The sequence below is a fragment of the Chrysemys picta genome, chromosome 5, assembly GCF_011386835.1.
Source record: "Chrysemys picta bellii isolate R12L10 chromosome 5, ASM1138683v2, whole genome shotgun sequence".
Classification (NCBI taxonomy): Eukaryota; Metazoa; Chordata; order Testudines; family Emydidae; genus Chrysemys; species Chrysemys picta.
Window position 1 is genome coordinate 16,853,069 of NC_088795.1, and position 18,826 is coordinate 16,871,894.

At 41.4% G+C, this 18,826-nt stretch overlaps 1 protein-coding gene across 2 annotated transcripts in view; it reads right to left on the reverse strand.

Annotated features, from left to right (window-relative positions):
* The window catches only part of ANTXR2 (ANTXR cell adhesion molecule 2), a 180,692-nt gene extending 164,165 nt beyond the window's left edge, over positions 1-16,527 (reverse strand). For both annotated transcript variants that reach the window (XM_005292099.5, XM_005292098.5), the window contains exons 1-4: positions 16,236-16,527; positions 12,831-12,902; positions 9,871-9,942; positions 122-203 (exon numbers count right to left, since the gene is read on the reverse strand). In XM_005292099.5, the coding sequence (XP_005292156.2) occupies positions 122-203; positions 9,871-9,942; positions 12,831-12,902; positions 16,236-16,387 (378 nt within the window). In that variant the 5' untranslated portion in view covers positions 16,388-16,527. The remainder of the gene's footprint in view (positions 1-121; positions 204-9,870; positions 9,943-12,830; positions 12,903-16,235) is intronic.
* Positions 16,528-18,826: the final 2,299 nt, after the last annotated feature.

The window sequence follows — 18,826 nt, forward strand, 5'->3', positions numbered from 1 at the left end:
AGTAACAAAAAAATGCATGCAAAATGTTTTAAATGCATATTGTTTTGTTGTTACTTCAACAGGGCATTCAAGTCATGGGAGAACAGACTTTTATTTCAATTATAAGACTATTAAAACTTACTAGTTTTAATCCTTCGTGCATGTATGTATCACCAGCTGGCTTCACACTACGTAAATCTTGAAGGCCCTGATTGATTACACTTCTGCGAATAATTAGAAAACAAGACCAAAGGTTGTTCAATCAATAAATGATGCTAAAAATCACATTGACAATTGGTAAAACTAATAGGTTTTGATGTTCTGTATGTCCCATTGTATAAAAGGGCTACAGTGTGACCCTGAAATTAAAACATGAAAAAAAAAAATCATTTCCGCTCATAAACATTGTGCAGAGACAAATTTAAAATCACAACGAAAGCTGTGCTTTGGTAACCAATATGGTATGCCTAAGTGACGCTATGCTTTGGGGACTCAGATTCAAGAGGAATGTTTCAGATGGAGCTTATACTGCAAACAAAGGTCCATGTACCAACTCTAGAACAGTTCACTGGAAATTGTGTCATACTTTTTGAAGTTTACTTAGCTTGCTCGCCTGCATTTACTTAGCTTCCAGGCACACGCAAATTAAAGAAGAATTCTACCAAGATCCACAACTTTATTTCTGCAAGCAGCATAATGGAATGATACACCTTCATACGTACTGACAGGAGGTAATTCATGAGCCGGAGGGTGCTAAAACAGTATTACAATAATTAATTAAAGTCCGTTTTCTAAATAAAAAAAAATCTGTTCATTCTTTCAGCATTTGTAGGATGTTCTTGTGGTTAAAGCAATGAACTGGGATTCAGGAGAGCTGGGTTCAATTCCTGGCTTTGCCACAGACCCTGTGTGTGACCTCAGGGAAGTCGTTTAACCTTTATGGGTTGCAGTTCCTCATTTGTAAAAAGTGGACAACACTGTTTCTCGGTTTTACTGGAAAACCGAAAGGATAAATCCACCAATGACTGTGAGGTGCTCAGATACTATGGGGACGGGGCTGTGGAAGCAAGTAGGCAGAAGTAAAGGAAATATTTTGAATGCAGTCAGTAGTAGCAAAAATAAAAGGATTACATTAAGAGGGCCACAGCCTCAGATTCTCAGTCAGTTTTCACTTGGGCAAACTTCTAATGAAGTCAATGGGCATTTGCCCTAGTAAGGAGATTGTCATTTGGCCCAGAATGCACAGAACACAACAAATACAGATGACAATGAGGGAGAGTGAGGGATTGGCTAGGAAAGTATTTCCAGACTGCATGAAACCCTTCCTTAGGGCAGACAAAGAAAGAAAGAATTGGAACACCACCCAGCCCGAATGCCATGCACAAGTCATTTGTTCCACTGATTAAGTTTCTCTACGTTTAGAAGCTTTACTCCAGAAGTACAATATGTAGATGTAAATTTCAATTTGCATTCAGCAACTGATATCCATATTGACAGTTGCAATTGCAAAGGAAGAGATTCTGTGTTAAATAGACGGAAGAGAACAAGTTACGTAAGGCAATACAATCTGTTTGATCCAAATATTTTACATTCAGCAGCTATAGAAACAACTTGAAACTGATTATGTATGAATGCAGATTATAAGCCACATACTTAGTGCTTGCCAGAAATGAGTGGCAGCATGTCCACAGGCATTAATGTTCTGCTTGCCAAGAAACAAACAGCAACTGAAGTTCCAGTTTCTGAAACAGATTTCACATTGCAAAAATAGCTCTTGTACAATCAGCTCAGTTTTATCCAGTATGTCTCATGACCAGGCCTCACAGGACACACTGGCACCTCCAGGCCTCTTTTTGCAGTTGGTTCTGATGAAATCTTTGGCAACAAAAATTGTCCCTTCTGCAGCAGCAGGGAGCAGGTCACTATCTATCTTCCAGTACCAAAGCAGGCATTGTAACAAGGGGGTTCATGCTACCATCACCCCCACCCCACCCCCGCCCACTCCCAGAACTATCCAGGACTCTGCAGCTCTCCCCAGTTCTGTACCTGTTGCTGTAGCCACCAGATTGTAAATTGTTCAGGGCAGGGAGCGTCTTTCTATGTGTTTGTACAGTGCCTACCATAACGGGGCTAGGATTGCTGGTTGGGGTCCCTAGGCCCTGCTGCAGTACAAATAAATAATCATCATAATAATGAATTCTAGAGCTCTGCAGGGCTCTCTTATGATTTAAGTCACACAAAAGGTGGAGGGAGCGGGCGGGGGGAAATCAATCCGTTCACTACAGTCTGTAACTTGCAGCCTGTCTGTGTTTGGGCTGAATGATTACAAATATAACATCTCTTCTCAATTCAACATATGTGCTGCATCACACCTCTGTCTTTTAGAAAAGGCATATTTAATCTATAATAGCTACCCTGTCTGTTCTTTCTTCTGCGCATCGTAATTACTTAGATAATATCTCCACAAGCAGCATAAAGCAAGTAACACCCTTCTTACAAGGCTTCCATCATGTCTTGTCTAACCTAGATTGTAAACTCCTAAGGTCAAGGATCATCGGTGAAATCCTGGCCCTACTGAATTCAATGGGAGTTCTGCCATTCACCCCATGTCTTTCCTCTCTGTGGTCCCAGTTCTGCTTCCCTTTCTCACAGTGAATAGTACCCTCCCAGGAGTACACCCATTTATTTCAGCGGGTCTATTCATGAAGTCAGGTGCTATTTAATATGAGTAAGGGTGGCGGACTCAGGTCTGACATACGACTTAAAGAATACTGTTCACTCTGCATTGATTGCACTGCCGTCACTGGACTGCGTGGTGCACGACTCAATTCAGAATTTGGTCTGGACAATCTAAGGATGCAATAGTACTAAGCACTGAGACTCAACGTAAAATAAACTACAACATACCAGCATCTGCCATTGGCTGAGCACACACCTTGACTTTCCCTCTTTAGTTGGTCTAGTGTAGCTCTGCAATTCTTCATGCGGACTGAATTATTACATGGCATTTATCAGCTGAACAGATGCTGACAACACTGGAAGCCCTAGTCCAGACAACCCAACAGCTACCGACACTGTTTTTGACACCGTGTCATGTAACCCTGCCATGATATAGCACTGAAAATGGTGTCAGCAGCCAATGGCCTGTCTACGCTACGGCTCTGAATGTTGCTAACATGTTAGCAATTTTAAAAGTCTTGCTAATGAAGACAAGACCATAGATGGTACTCTCTGTCAAGATACATGGCCTGATTGAACGTCCATTAAAGACAATGGATATTACAAACTTCCATTAACTGGATCAAGCCCCTACAAGGATACGTCACAGAAAAAGAAACAGACTGACTTCGTAGCAGAGACCAACTTCCTTTTCATTAGTGTGAACAAATGTATTTCTGACAGGCACAAAGAGAGGGAACAAAATGTTACTTGATAGTGATGGAGAGCACATCTGAAAAAATATGCTGAAGATAATGCTGAATGCCAGTTCTTGCTAGCGAAAGGCTTTGCCCTTGGAAATTAATACTGCTGAGGTCAGTGTTGGCTGGAATTGTCTGCTACATAAGCCTCAGGTCACACAAGTTAAATTCGACAGAGGATTACTCTGATTTGTGAACCTGAGTTTTTCGAATTGGGGCTCTAAGTTCTTTTAGGCCAGTTCCAATTTCTTATTTATTTACCATCCCACTCTGGCATCTCGCATTATTAGTCAAGATAGCTTGAGTACATCACCATCAACTGGCCTTTGAGAGTAGACTCTGATTCCCAGTAAGTACATCCCCCAAAAACATTTATGAGGGATTGTCAATGTCTTCTCCAACAAAATGCAGCTGTACCACAAAATTGCTATAATCCAACAGGTGTATTAGGAAGCACACGCATACTTGTTGAAGGAGAAAATGTGTCATTTGACAAAAACAGGGAAGTTTCATCCCAAATCTGTGCACAATATGCTCCACGCGCTACCTAGAATAACCTCTGCATATCCCCCTCCTCAGCTGAATCACATAAATTAATGAGAAGCTCTCTACCTACATGTGCTTTTCACACATCTTAGCTCAGTTAATAAATGCAAACTTCCCACAAAACTCCCTTCCAGAGGTAACTGGCAAATTTTCATTGATGTGATACTATGCGCTTCTACTACAATATTTGGGGCTCATTTGTCGTCTCAGTATGAAAAAGGTGGGTAACTGGAAAATTAGGTGCATCTTCTGAATGTTACATGTGCAGCACAACAGTCTGTATACCGCTCTGGCTGGCTACATTCTGGCAGACCTTCCATGCTAAAATAAATGAGTGTAAAGTTAAGCATGTAGAAATGCTTTGCTGGGTTGGTTCTTGCGTGCATTCATGATATGCATGTGCAACAGAATACGGAGAGAAGCCACATACCATACAAGCATCATACATAAAGACTGTGGGCCTGATCCTGTGGTCCTCACTCATGCAAAGTATTCAGTAACATCAAATGGAGTTCTGCCTAAGTGAAGACAGCAGGATCACACCCCGTACATATGGCCAAAGGTCTGAGTCAAACACTAATTATAGTTGGCAGAAGCTAGGATATGGAAACTACAGTTATATCTGCCAGCACAAGGCAGCCACGGGAGTATACAAAGTATATTGTGATGCCTGTATCATGTGCTTTTCCTGGCCACCGGTTTTTGATAAAATTATACTGTTCTGTGGCTAAAGAGGATTTTAGTCTCCAGGGCTGTCAATATGGCACGTCTCACCAACACGAAGTTCCCTTTAACTTTAGGTTTTTACTTCTAGGGTGTGTTCATACCATGTGTGTCAATACAGTTGAAATATGTTGTAAAAATCAGTATGAACTGTACTTTGTAAACGACTAGCATTCAATTAATTAAAATACAGTAAAACTTCACTGACTTGAACAAATGACTGGAAATTCATTGTGGTTTACTGAGATTTGTGAATTAGCAAGTAACAAAACACAATTCCTAACAAATCAAAGATACTGCGTCACTCAATGGTACTAAGTCCCTAATACTGCAATGTGCTGAGCCCCTCATCTCCTGCTGGAGCCAATGGGAGTCAAAGATGCTGAGTTGTTCTCAGCTGTTGGACTCCTTAATATTTAGAATCAAAGTTTTTCAAAGCGTATCTGCATTAAAAATATCTCTACTCAGGGCTGGTCCACATTAACCCCCCAGTTTGAACTAAGATACGCAACTTCAGCTACGTGAATAACGTAGCTGAAGTCGAAGTATCGTAGTTCGAACTACAAGGTACTTACCGCGGGTCCATTCGCAGCAGACAGGCTCCCCCGTCGACTCCGCATACTCCTCTCGCGGAGCAGGAGTACCGGTGTCAACGGCGAGCACTTGCGGGATTGATTTATCGTGTCTAGACAAGACGCGATAAATCAATCCCAGAAGATCGATTGCTTACCGCCGAACCCAGAGGTAAGTATAGACGTACCCTCAGTCATGTACATACAGTTACTGTGATTACTTCCCATCTTCCTCATCTTCTTTCACAACCCCCAATGAATCACAAAAGGGTAATTTTTTTTCAGTATTTGCGTGCACTGATGCCTCAGGAAATATTGGATGACAGAAAGGAAAGGAAGAGGAACTCACTTATAACGAAATATGCTCCTCCAGAACTCTCTTTTCTAGAATTGATTTTCATAGAAAAATGTTTTAACTCCTTCACACGACTGAGAACATACTACACCGACTCACTGAAACAGCACTGTGCTTCTGTGGAGGGATGCCAAAATTCTGCCTAGGCATTCAAAATAGTGTGAACTACTGTATCAATCGTGACTGTCAGTGTTCAGGAAGGAATATGGCATTGAAAAGAATCAAGCGTCCATTGAAATCAAGAGAAAGCCTCCCATTGACTTCAACAGGTGCTGCAGCAGGCCTAAAACGCCTTATCCTGCACTCTCTGAAGTAATTTAGAGTTGTGATCTATAACCTCACCCCTCTCTACATCTGCCCATAGCGTAGACCAAAAATTCAAGTCAAGTCAATTTTTCAAGTCAGGCCACTTTTTCAGCTGCCGAAGTATGGATTTAGACGAATAACACTGGTCTACAATTTTTGAGAAGTCGCCTGCTTCAGAGATGAAATGTGCTATTTATTATGTATTTTGATGTGCTGAATTCAAATATGACAACTAAAACAACTGATTGGCTACTGTTTCTAAGATATTTAAGTTTTTACATTTTATGTCTATGTATATTGTGTAGATAATAGAGTTTTAATCATAAATTGTAAACCTAGGTCTTTTCATGTGTTTATGGTTGCTTTACATGATAATATTTCACCTGTCCTGTTTATGTTACACTTTAAAAATCAGCAAAAGGGTTATATAAATAAAATTTATTATGAAACAAAAGGCAAAAAACTATTATGTACATAGTTTAGTCCTATTCAGTGTCTGCTCGGCGCTTCTTGGCTTGTCTCTTGTATTCATTAAATGGAGCATCTCTTGTCACTGTCCAGCAATAGTCTGCAAGCATTGATGGGCTCCATTTGCCCTGATAGCGTTTCTCCATTGTTGCAATGTCCTGGTGAAATCGCTCGCCATGCTTGTCGCTCCCTGCTCCGCAGTTCAGTGGAAAAAAATCTAGATGAGAGTGCAAAAAATGTATCTTTAGTGACATGTTGCAACCAAGGCTTTTGTATGCCTTGAGGAGGTTTTCCACCAACAACATGTAGTTGACTGCCTTGTTGTTTCTGAGAAAATTTATTGCCACTAACTGGAAGGCTTTCCATGCCGTCTTTTCCTTGCCACGCAGTGCATGGTCAAATGCATCATCTCGAAGAAGTTCACGAATCTGAGGACCAACAAAGACACCTTCCTTTATCTTAGCTTCACTTAACCTTGGAAATTTTCCACAGAGGTACTTGAAAGCTGCTTGTGTTTTGTCAATGGCTTTGACAAAGTTCTTCATCAGACCCAGCTTGATGTGTAAGAGTGGTAACAAAATCTTCCTTGATTCAACAAGTGGTGGATGCTGAACACTTTTCCTCCCAGGCTCCAATGACTGTCGGAGTGGTCAATCTTTCTTGATGTAGTGGGAATCTCTTGCACGACTATCCCATTCGCAGAGAAAACAGCAGTACCGTCAGTACCTTGTGTATCCAGTCTGCAGACCAAGCAAGAGAGCAACAACCTTCAAATCACCACAAAGCTGCCACTGATGTTGGTCATAGTTTATGCACCTCAAAAGTTGTTTCATGTTGTCATAGGTTTCCTTCATATGGACTGCATGACCAACTGGAATTGATGGCAAAACATTGCCATTATGCAGTAAAACAGCTTTAAGACTCGTCTTCGATGAATCAATGAACAGTCTCCACTCATCTGGATCGTGAACGATGTTCAGGGCTGCCATCACACCATCCATGTTGTTGCAGGCTACAAGATCACCTTCCATGAAGAAGAATGGGACAAGATCCTTTTGACGGTCACGGAACATGGAAACCCTACCATCACCTGCCAGGAGATTCCACTGCTGTAGTCTGGAGCCCGACAGCTCTGCCTTACTCTTGGGTAGTTCCAAATCCCTGACAAGGTCATTCAGTTCACCTTATGTTACGAGGTGTGGTTCAGAGGAGGAGGATGGGAGAAAATGTGGGTCCTGTGACATTGATCGTTCAGGACTAGAAATTTCATCCTCTTCCTCGTCTGACTCAAGTGAGAATGATTCTGGTGCATCAGGAACCGGCAGTCCTTCTCTGTGGGGTACTGGGCGTATGGCTGATGGAATGTTTGGATAATGCACAGTCCACTTTTTCTTCTTTGACACACCTTTCCCAACTGGAGGCACCATGCAGAAGTAACAATTGCTGGTATGATCTGTTGGCTCTCTCCAAATCATTGGCACTGTAAAAGGCATAGATTTTCTTTTCCTGTTCAACCACTGGCGAAGATTTGTTGCACAAGTGTTGCAGCATATGTGTGGGGCCCACCTCTTGTCCTGATCTCCAATTTTGCAGCCAAAATAAAGGTGATAGGCTTTCTTAACCATAGTGTTTATACTGTGCTTTTGTGATGCAAAAGTCACTTCACCACAAACATAGCAGAAATTATCTGCACTGTTCACGCAAGTATGAGGCATCTCTGCTCACTTTGGCTAAACAGAAATGTGTCCCTTTGCAAAATCAAACACTGACAAATAAGAGAGCACGACACTGTATGATTTCTAGAGCTGATATAGGGCAATTTGTTCAGCAGAGTGATGTAAGCTTCGTTATGATTGCATCATCTACGACTTCTAGGAATAACATGCTGCAATTCATATCATGTATGATGCAATACCAGCTTCAGATTGCATCATTCATTGTTTTGCCTAAAAAGCAAGTACTGTCCAAACCCAGTCATAGATTTATTCATAGATCCAGTCGAAGATGTATTTTAGTCATTTCTGGTTTAAATTGAGATCCCTTCCCTTTATAACTCACTTATCCTCCGCCATTCCCAAGTCAAGGGTTGTATATACTGACCCAATAGCATATCTTGAAAACTAGAGCCAATCAACAATTTTAAGCATCATTTTCATTCTCAGTGACCCAGAATTAGTCAAGTTTGACTACATTTATTTCAGAAGCATTTTGGCTGTAGAGCAGTGTAATTTGAGGCACCCAGTTCTGCAAATCTTGCCTTATACCTCTGGTAATAATACTGTTTTCTTGACTTGCTTATTTATTATAAAAACCAATAAACAAACTGAACATAATAAAACATGCCTTAGTGTTACTCAACTGCAAGAAGGCAGAGAGAGAGGAACGCCTCACTTCAGTCCCTCACAAGTTGTTTATGTGGCTTAATTACTTCACAAATTGTTCATAATCCAAGAATTGTTCCTTATATAATTTGAAATGAGCTACCCATCAGCATTTTCTCAAACTACTTAACTGCTCTGTTTTGGGGCTTTTCATGCTGTTTTGACATGGTTCAAAAGGCACATGTGGGAAAAATATCAGAGTTTTCAGTAGTTTGACATGAGATCAATCTAACGTGGTGACCTTGAAAACACTGCAATGACTCTCTGCAGGAAGCAATGTTCTGTAATGTAGATTTCCTGTTGTTTCTGATGTGACTTTTTCTACTAGTTCACTTTGCAACAGTCTCCCCTTCTAACGGTGTATTTTTCTCTTCTGTTTCCTTTTTTTCCTTCCTAGCTTTCCCTCCAACCTTTCCCTGACTTTCCCAGAAGTGGTCATTTTTTTCTTCCCTTTGAAAACAAAGCAAGCAGTCTCTTCTTATGCCAGCACGGATATGCAAATCAAATGACAAGAGGTGCAGCAAACAACTCCTCAACCCTCTCTTCAACTCAAGGCAATAAACAGCAACTACAAGGTCCATCAGACCTCCACTGATTCAGGCTGGTCCCAGATACCAGCACACCTTCTAATGCCTATTTGGAAATCAATAAAATTGTTTTCAGAATTTTTATTTTAAAAAATCCTGGTTTTATGTACCTTTTCCATATCAAATGTAACATTTATCGGAGATATTAATTTAATGTAACAAGGTTTGTCTTGAACGCAGCATTTACACAGAGCTTCTGCATCCCTGGATTTCAGTTTACAAAGACGAGCAAGCATCATTATCTCCATTTTGCAAATGAAGAAACTGAAGCATACGGAGGTGAAGTGGCTTGCCTGTGATCACACATCAAGATAGTGGCAGAGTTGAGACAAAGAACCTAGATCATTTAACTCCCTCGCTCATTCTGACTTAGTGGTCCATCCATTGGGATGTTCACAAAAATAAACCCAGACATGAACTGTTGCCTTATGATTCTGAGGTTTCCATACTGGCTGCCCCTTGAAAGTATCAATCATTTTGCTAACATCATCTGATCTAGTAAAAGCCCTAAAAAAAAAGGAATAATGAACTAACCTGTCTCCAGTTAATGGCATAATGGCTTGTGCTTGGGTGGAAAACACTATGAAGGATAATCTCATCCGAGGGCTTTTAAAGAAAAGAAAAATACATACATTTTAGACAAATGAAAAGAAAACCTTGTACAGTATATCCATCCATCATCTTTTTGCCTGCCTTTATTAGCGTTATTCTCATCATCTTATTTCCAAAGCATACACTTTCAAACTACAAATCAAGAATGTGCAGAAGAAAAAGGGAATTAATAAGCTGTTTACTTCTTGAGCTCATACCTCTCTTGTCCTGGTGTTCTGCAAAATGCAGAAGCAAAATTATTGTTTTCTTTCTTGCTTTATCATAGGCAGTAAATAAACACAAGTTAAACTGAGGTATTTAACATCAAAAATTCATGCACAGAACTGCAGTTTGCATATTGCAATAGAATGAGGCTTCACATTTTTAAGGCATGCATGTACATTTTTGTATTCACCCAACTATGGGTGCGTATGCAACTCGGGGATTTGCAAACACCCATTTTTGCACATGTGCAATTCTAATTTATGCACATGCACTGGTTGTTATGGGCATTTTGGGACCTGTGCAAAAGCGAGCTTACATTTTAAAAGTTTGGGCCTGACACAATTTAAGACTCTGGACCAAATTCATATCGGGTGTGAGAAGGCACAATACTAGTAATATTAAAGTAGCAGCACCCACTTATTCCAGGTCTGAATTTGGCTATTTCTTTTAAAACAAAGTTTAATTATCTGCAGTTTCTCAATGAGCAGGTTCCAATGTTCTTCAAAGATATCTGTACTAGATAAAAGGAATTCTCTCAAAAGGATTATTGGGCAAATGTATGCCATAATCAGCAATATGACCTAAACACACATTTAGTAAGGGAGCAATCTTTTCCCTTGATGTAGATTCTTAACTCCTCTCATGTTAAGAGGAATTATACAACAGACATCAGTTGAAGACTAGTCCCCCGTCCCCCCCCCAAGACTGATTGATGCTTTTGATGGCCAAGACAGTGACATTTGTAAAATGGGTTCTAACAGCATCTCACCTCTCCTTTTTGAAATCATAACATTTTAATTTATAAATGTATCAGAGAAATATACACTGAAAATTATTATAAGATTCATAATATTTGTGTGGCTATGTGAATGTATTAGGTTAACATTAATAAGGATAAACATCAGTATAATTTGAATTATTATATTTTAGTTCATGTGTGTTAATTTTTAAAACTTTTTGTCTGATCATAAGTATCAGAGAAATTATAATGTGAATATGTGACAGATCTGCAGCATGTTACTTTGATTTAAGGCACTGTCCTAGTCCTTCCACTGAGGTTTTACCTGAGAAAAGACAAAAAGTCCATTTAGTTGTCACAAGCAGTTGTCAAAGAGACAACACAATGCTTTCAGTCTGAAATACTTTGGATAACATAAGCAGCTAATGAAGATCACAAGAGGGATCTTTTCATTTGAGATGTGAGTCCTTTGAGTTACCTCAGAGTTATGAATGGATTTGACTATCTGAATTGGTCATTAAGAAATACATAAAATATCCTCTTCATCAAACATCCTTTATTTCATTTCACTATCCGAGCATTCAGACTCTAGAGTGATGTGTGGGGGCAATATACCTACATACATACACAGTCATAGGCATGTAACACAGGAAATAAATGTGTGATATTACTGCTGCAGGCCTACATCCTGCCAACCAATCAAAATGGAAAGCAGATGTACAGCTCACACTGGTATCATCTAATTTTTAGAATGACCCTGTTCAGTGTTTTCACTGCATGCTGAACTGAACAGCCTCAGACAACTACTAAACAATTCTCTGCTGTTCTTTCCACAACTAATATTTTTAAATTAAAAAGGGGGGGGGGGTCTGATTGTCATGTATAATAAGGGCACTATACACTACTCAGGCAGCATAAAAGAGCCTTAATATGGGTGTAAGTCATTTAGAAAATCAGGCTCATACATTCTGTGTTCTTCAGCTGATCGTGCCAGACCAACACTCTAATCCAGCTGTTGCAAAAGGGAGTGTCACTTGGCTGCAGAAGAGGATGCACCAGTGGCTTTGTAATGAACAAATACACCCTTTTTTCACCAATAACAGAAGGGAAGAATGGCCAAAGCCTCTTCAGAGTCTCTCAAACTTTCAACTTTGTCACCCAGGCTTCTTTTACATACAATTTGACCCTAGCAAGATGGATGGAAGCAATATTTAATTATGCAACCCTTATTCATGTTCTCTTCATTAGCTGGCCAAGCTTACAATTGCCTACTGTATTTCATTTTCCACAGGAAAAAATTAACTCCCATAACATCCTGTATTCTGTGGGTGGTTATTTTTTTTTTTAAAGGAAGGTGTTTCATTACACTCGTTCTTAATTTAAACAAAAATATAACAAGCCAAATTGTAACAGCAACATTTGTCAGAGGGGAAGAATTGTTGTTTATAAATAAAGTTAGTTGCATATATACAATGCATATATTAAACTGGCGCAAACTTTAAACACATGCCTGCACTTGAGAAGCAAAAGCGTTCCCTTACTTTTAGGCTGGATCACATATTCACTTTACATTTCCTGATCTCTTTATCGTGACCTCTAAAATTAGGATAATGCTAAACAATAGATGCAAAGAAATAATATATCAGAATCCACTGATGTTGTTTCTGGGAGAAGCAATGTTAAAAAAAATAATCAAATCAAATATAAGATCAAATTAAGAATCTAATATTTAAAGATCCTTCCAGATTAACATTTTACTAAGTTGCAAACATGGTGACATCATAAAGTGAGAGTTTATTGTCCAGTTTATCTGAATACTAGAGTTCAAATGCTTTATATGCTTATGACAGGTTTACAGCCGATAACCTTCCAGAAGGATTTGTTTTGTAACATACCCCAATATCAATTAAAAGCAGAAGCTACCAAAGGGAAAACATACCTCACAAATCTGTCTGTGAGTTGTTTTACAAAATCATAGATCTCAACCCAGTTCTGTGCTACACTCCCAGATCTGAAAAGGAAAGACAACAAAACAGATGAGTATGTTTTAGTTCAGAGAAAGCAGACAATAAAGATTACAACTTAAATACTTCCATCCATTTAATTTTTTCAGGGGGAGGGAGACAGGAATAGGTACTGCCATAATGCATTACTACATTATTTCAAATGATCTCCAGCAGGTTCATGGTAGTTCTGCCACATCATCTTCCTGTGACAATTTGTCAATCTACTGCATAGCATGATGCATTTAGCATACAGCACAATACAGGAAGCTGCACGTCAGTTTTGCAATAATGTGCTCCTCTGTGATTCCCAGGTCCACAGATTAAAACAGAGACGTTCACTCTCGTAAATTGAGGGCCTTTCTACCTTACCACTTTGCCTGCGGCACACTATGAACAAACTTTATCTCCCCCAAAAGGGGATGGCAGCAGATGCAGTTAACTAGAGCTGGTCCAAAAAAAAAAAAAATAGTTTATGGCACAGTTCTCTGTCAGAAAACGCAATTACCGGGAGTTAAAAATCAAAACATTTTGTGGGAACGTGTCAGTTTCAATTAAATTTTCAATGGGAAAAGTTGAAATGATTCACTTTGATTTTCTCATTCTGTTTTGATAATCATTATTATTTATGTTATTATAGCGCTTAGTGATGGACCAGGTCCCTTGTGCTGGGCACTGGACAAACAGAACAAAAAGGCTTCTCCCTGTCCCAGAGAACTTACAACGTTGAGATGTTTCAATACAGTAAGAATTTGACTTTATTGTTTCATTTCTTTTATACGGTTATCACTTCACTTCTCTCACACACGTCAACTCCTTTTCCCAGGTAGGTCAGAGGAGCACTTTCTTTGCCACTTCCTCCAGTCCCTGGCACAAGTTGATAGGTCTTGGAGTTCCAGTCGTTTTCTCTTCAAACTTCTCTTGACAGAGTCTTTTCATCCCATCCTTGGTCTTCCACCTCCTTTCTTGCTGTCTTCATCCTCCCGCGCTCTGCTGGTCCTCATTCTCCCATTCTAATCACATGTCCAGCCCACCTCAACCTTGCACTCTCCAGCCTATTGATCACTGAGAATCCCAAATGCATCTTCCCTCTCATTTCTTCCATGCACACTCCATCTACCCTCCGCGTGCCTGCCATTCTCCTCAGTACATTATTTTCTACTACCTGTATCTTCTTATCTTCCATTTCTGTAAGGCCCACTGTTTCCCAACCAAACACATGTGGCACGCACTTTTCCATTGTTTGTTACTCAGTTGTCAGTTCTACAGTATTCCTGCCGCCCATGCACATTGGATTCCTCTTTTCAGTTCTCCAGATCTCTCTTTAATGGCACCAAATGTACTTCCCCCAAGTAGACAAATTCTTTCTTATGATTCAGCTTCTCTCCCAAATTAATATAATATAAATAATAGGGATAGCTCAGTGGTTTGAGCACTGGCCTACTAAAACCAGTGTTGTTAGTTCAATCCTTGAGGGGGCCATCTGGGGCAAAATCAATACTTGGTCCTGCTAGTAAAGGCAGGGGGCTGGACTCGATGACTTTTCAAGGTCCCTTCCAGTTCTATGAGATAGGTATATCTCTCCCGAAACTTCAATCGACGGGTCTTCTTCCTCTTTCTCTACTTGAATAATTTCTGACTGTTTTGTGTTTAATTTCAAACCATGATCTTCAAACACAGATGCTTTTATATGGTATTAAAATATTAATTCAATATTATATTGGTGTGTGGTATTTAATATTGTATTATATTGTAATGTTTTGACATTATTGAAACAAAAAATGTTTACTTTATAAAATGAAGTATTTTGACATTGTTGAAATGGAACATTTCAATGGCTCTGAATCAAATTTTTTCAGAATTTTTATTTTGTGGGAAATTTTGGCTTTTTGTTCTAGTTTGGACTGAAAACAAATGTTAGAATATCTGAATTTTCCAAGGAACAGACATTCCATTCTTTGATCAGCTCTACAGATAGCCATTTTCCAGTAAGGGCTCAGCCTCTCTTGGCAAAAGAGAATCCTCCTCTCTTTCACAGAAGGCCACAAGGCAGATATCCTCACCGCCTTCCAGCACAGGGAAATTCAAACCTCCAAAGACAATGCCAAACTGAATTAATTAACCATCTACAGCCACTTCCCCATGCACCCTGCAGTAATCTCAAGAGAACTAAACACAGAACCCCTCTTTCACCACATTTTGCTATAACCCACTGACACACAATATGGAACATAACCTCACCAAACACCTGTTCACCCACACAGAGACACACCACCACTCACACATCTCACCTACAACAACCCACAGACACAAACTATGCCTAACAACACGATCCCAAGCAGATACATACACACAAACCCCGCTTACGCTCCAAACACAGATACAACCCCAACATCTCACCTATACTCCACACACAGAGGCAGGCAAAAACCCAACCTCTACATGTACACCCCAACTACACCCCCCATACAGACACACACACACACCCCAACTACACCTCCATACGGATACCCACACCCCAGACAGACACACACACACCAACCGCAAAGAGACTTCCACCAACCATCTATACTCCACACAGCTACAACCCCACCATCCCATCTATTCTCCACACACACAGCCCAAACCCAACCTCCACATCATCACCCCACCTAAACTCACACAACACGCCCTACAAAGAGAGACCCCCCCACTACACCTCCATAAAGAGACACATGCCCTAATTACACCCCCATACAGAGACACACACCACCTACATCCTCATAGAGAGACATCCCATGTAGCCACAAGCCTTCCAACTACACCCCATACAGACACCCACACCCTACCTACATACACACCAACTACACCCCCATGCAGACACACACACACACACCCCTCTCCCCTACACCAATAGGTGCTGAAATTAGGGGTACTCAGGGTGCAGCAGCACCCCCTGGCTTGAAGTGATTTCATCATATCCAGGATTTACAGATTGGTTCAGTAGCTCTCAGTATCCCCACTATGCAATTTGTCCCAGAACCCCAACCAAGAAAGAGACACACACACACCCCTAACCCCCCCCACACACACACACCCATGCAGAGACACACACACACCAATACATACCTACAGCCCCACCTACATCCCCACCACGCAGACACACACCCACCCACCTACACCCCCACCACGCAGACACACACCCCCATGCAGAGACATACACACCAGTGCATCCCTACACCCCCACGTGCGCGCACACACACGCATAAAGCCCAACGTACACACCCCTACACCCCCACACACACTCCCCAGACCCAGTGCCGGGGGGGGCCGCCCGGCCGCCCCCCGCGGGCCCCACTCACTTGTCCAGCACGAAGTACAAGTCGAAGGCGCCGTGGCAGGAAGGCTCCTCCTGGGCTCGAACCGCCGCCGCCGCCGCCAGCAGCAACAGCAACCACCAGAGCAGCCGCGGGGCCGCCCGGCGGGGCCCCGTCCTGTCCCCGCTCGGCCCCATCGCCCCGCGCAGCGCAGCTGGGTCCGGCCGCGGCAGGCAGCGAGGGGCGCGCCGCGGACAAAGGGAGTTGCAGAAAACTCTTGGCGGATCCCGGCGGAGGCAGGATCTCTCTGCGCTCGGCTCGGCAGCGTTCCTGGCCACACGCTCCCGCAATGGCGACCCCACGCCGGAGTCAGAGCGAAGCGCCTCCCCACAACAAACCGCGCTGAAACTTTTCGGGGGTGGTTTTTTTTAGGCAACAGCCGCCTTTTGTGGCCTCAGGATGTGACTCATGTGCACTAGCGCTGGTCCCGTTCGCTCCGCACCCCCCAGGGCAGTGATCACCTCGGAAGAAAGGAAGAGAAAACAAAAAACTGCAGCCAACTCCTCCCGGAGTGTCTCTTTGAAAGGGGTGGGGATAGAGGGTGACCGAGCCTCTCTCTCTCTCACACGCATGTACTTACAAGGGAGTAATTCCAGGACCATCCCAGAGGCGCCTGGCTTTGATTCAGTTGCCAGATTTCAAAAATATATAAAACCACGGACTGAAAAAAAAAAAAGTTTGACTCTGCTTTTATCAGTCACATCAGGCTGAAACTTGACCTCACAAGAGCCCAGAGTCAGGGGGTTGGTTTACTTGGTTTTCTTTTGAAAGCGGTGCCATAAATAAAGCAGAAGCCTGACAAAAGTCGGTTTTTTTCCACCCCTCAGAGAACATTTTTTTCTAAGGGCTCCATCCTGCTAGGTGCTGAGCACTGTGGCCCTGATCCTGCAAAGCATTTAAACCAGTGTTCAAATTGAAGCAAGGGAGTGCGTTAGTACCTGGCTAGGGCAGGTCCTGGAATGGACAGTACCTTCCAAGACCCAGGCCTAAAAGCTTAACTGTAATGGGAACTTGCAGTTGGTAAGTGGCACTGCACAGAAACGATCTGGGGTTTTCAGTGCGATTTCATGCTGTCAAATTCAAATCAAGAGTGCAACAGTTGGAGATTTATTTATTTATTTTTATTTCTATTCTAATAACAAGGCTTTGGACACTCCTGACATACATTTTGAACAAAACACTAGAGGAGTTGACAAGCCCACGCATTCAAAAATCATGGAGGAGTTGTTTTTCTAAACTGATTTTCTTTTTCTTTTTGGCTTCTGAGCCTGTAGGATTCACCTTTTCAAATTCTTCTCTGCAGCCATGAGGCTAGGGAACTTATTTTTCAAAAATGAAAGGCAAGATTATCGTGTTCTGCAATGACTAAAGGAGAGAATACCATGAGACCCATGCTAAATTGCAGGAGAAGGCAATACTAGTTATATTTTGGAAATATTTTAAACCCATGCTAATTATGAAATCTCTAATTAAAAGAAAACCTTGTTTTTTTCAGGCATTTTAAAATAGTGTTGCCTTTTAGAAGGGTAGAAATTACATTCATGGAAGGGATGGTGTCCTGGCAGCACAAGATCTAAGCCAATTCAGCAAAAAGACTCATGACTTTAAATAGCATATCAGAGCTACTTGCCAAGATCAGATTTAACTAGTGCAAGACTGGAATTCCACAATGCAAGGAGTTCCACAGGTTGACTGTGCGCAGTGTGAAGAAGACCGTCAACCTGTGGAACTCCTTGCTTGAGGAGGTTGTGAAGGCTAGGACTATAACAGGGTTTAAAAGAGAACTAGATAAATTCATGGAGGTTAAGTCCATTAATGGCTATTAACCAGGATGGGTAAGGAATGGTGTCCCTAACCTCTGTCTGTCAGAGGGTGGAGATGGAGGGCAGGAGAGAGATCACTTGATCATTACCTGTTAGGTTCACTCCCTCTGGGGCACCTGGCATAGACCACTGTCAACAGACAGGTTTCAGAGTAGCAGCCGTGTTAGTCTGTATCCGCAAAAAGAACAGGAGTACTTGTGGCACTTTAGAGACTAACGAATTTATTAGAGCATAAGTTTTCGTGGGCTACTGCCCACTTCTTTGGATCCAAAGAAGTGGGTTGTAGCCCACGAAAGCTTATGCTCTAATAAATTAGTTAGTCTCTAAGGTGCCACAAGTACTCCTGTTATTTTTGTCGACAGACAGGATACTGGGCTGGATGGACCTTTGGTGTGACCCAGTATGGCCATTCTTATGTTCTTATGTACTGTACCTGATCACATTTTGGTGGTTACAGTTTGCAGAGTTCCAAGGAAACAGTTTCGATCTACTCTAGCTAATGTGTAGTTGAAATAACAAAGTAATTAAAAATTAAAAAAGTAGATGGACCTTGCACTGCTAAATGCGGAACAAACATTTGGTTTGGACCATAAGCTAAAAGATTCAGAGCAAACATGAAGTATTGTAAAAAGCATCATTTTGTACCACAAGAATGTTACCTTTTAGATTTTTCCATCTGGGGTTTCAGAGTTTTACAGAAGTTCAAACATGATTAATAGTCCTAAAATATCATCTAAAGGCTATCATGCATAC